Source organism: Nanorana parkeri, unplaced genomic scaffold (assembly GCF_000935625.1).
Source record: "Nanorana parkeri isolate BGI_ZX_2015 unplaced genomic scaffold, ASM93562v1 scaffold1261, whole genome shotgun sequence".
Lineage (NCBI taxonomy): Eukaryota > Metazoa > Chordata > Amphibia > Anura > Dicroglossidae > Nanorana > Nanorana parkeri.
In genome coordinates, this window is record NW_017307529.1 from 364,091 (window position 1) to 365,470 (window position 1,380).

At 46.7% G+C, this 1,380-nt stretch overlaps 1 protein-coding gene across 1 annotated transcript in view; it reads left to right on the forward strand.

Annotated features, from left to right (window-relative positions):
* The first annotated feature begins 703 nt into the window (after positions 1 to 703).
* The window catches only part of BCL2L14 (BCL2 like 14), a 5,318-nt gene continuing 4,641 nt past the window's right edge, over positions 704 to 1,380 (forward strand). The window contains exon 1 of the mRNA XM_018568910.1: positions 704 to 1,013. Coding sequence (XP_018424412.1) covers positions 704 to 1,013 — 310 coding nt within the window. The remainder of the gene's footprint in view (positions 1,014 to 1,380) is intronic.

A 1,380-nucleotide genomic window follows, 5' to 3' on the forward strand; every position in this document is an offset into this window, starting at 1 on the left:
CTTCACTGAATCCCAAAAGTGTGTGTTGTCTCCATAACAGGAATAGATGAGAAGTGAATACTTGTTCTGATGAACTTGCTGACCACCGGGGATTTGTCTTTGGACAAATGTCCTCTCACTTCCTGTTCTGGCTATCAGACAAGAAGTGAAGGTAAATCTCCCCAATCGGAGACATCTGGCAAAAAAAGAAAAAAAAATGTATAACCTTCCCTTACTTTCGGCTTCAGTTATACCTTTTTAAATATACATGTATACAAAGAGGATCATTACTATGCGGCCATAGGTCGTTTAAAGCAGAAGTCCAAGCAAACTTCTAAATACATATAAATGGGCCCCCGGCAAGTGAAACTTGCAGGTCTTATCTCTCCCGCATCCTGTGATTTAACGGTGAGAGGAGAAGCAGCAGACTGATGAGCTCATCTATCTGTCACTGTGATCTCGCCTCCATCAACATGTTCTTCTGTGAGAACATTGGCACTGTACCCACTCTGAGCTCTGGGATTGCAAGAGGCTAATACCAGGTCAAACTGAGGTACTTGCATGACTTGCATTTAAAAAATGACATTTATTGATGTTTTAATGAATACAGAGAAGCAATTATGTGTGACGTTTATATCCGCTTAGAGAACACGTACGTTCAGTGAGCGTCGTTAAATTTTGGTGACTGGGTTCATCATGAAAACTCTCTTTGTGTCTTGGCAGAATGGTATCTGTTCCGGAGCACACGATGGATGAGATTCCCCTCCAGGAGGAGGAGGAGTGCGGCATGGAGTACCGGCTGTTTATGGGCTATGCCCAGCGCTCACTTTCTGCAAGCAAATACTTGGCCCTGCAGCGGGCGATGCCCTCCCAGGGGGGCTACACAACCGCCAGTAACGGAAAGGAGGAAAAAGGCAATGGGGAGCCCATAAAAGAAAAAAACATACACAAAAAGAAGAAATGGCCGAAGGTTCTGACCCCCGCATGCCTCCGACCGCCCAAGAGCAAAGAGGAAGGGAAGCTTTTGAAAGCAGGTAGGTGAAATGCTGTGGTTGCATGAGACCCTCACAAAACAAACACACCTGTGTGATCCAGCTCTGCTGGAAGCAGCCATTAGAGAAGGCCCATGCTAGTTCTGAGGCCGTCAGGGTAAGCCTATTTGCATAGTAATGATATGGCAGCTCCCATCAAAGCCTAATCACACAGGTGGTTCAGTGTAGCAAATCTGCATGTACGTTGACTCCTATTTTTGTGAATGTACAAACCCTTCCCGTGGGGATAACATACTTTTGCTGGAGTATTGCTTTGTGAGAGTTCCTAGTTCTCTTCTGCATGTAACAGGAACAATCCCATAAACCCCCCCCCCCCCCCCCCCCCCCCCCCTGGTACACGGTGGCCCTC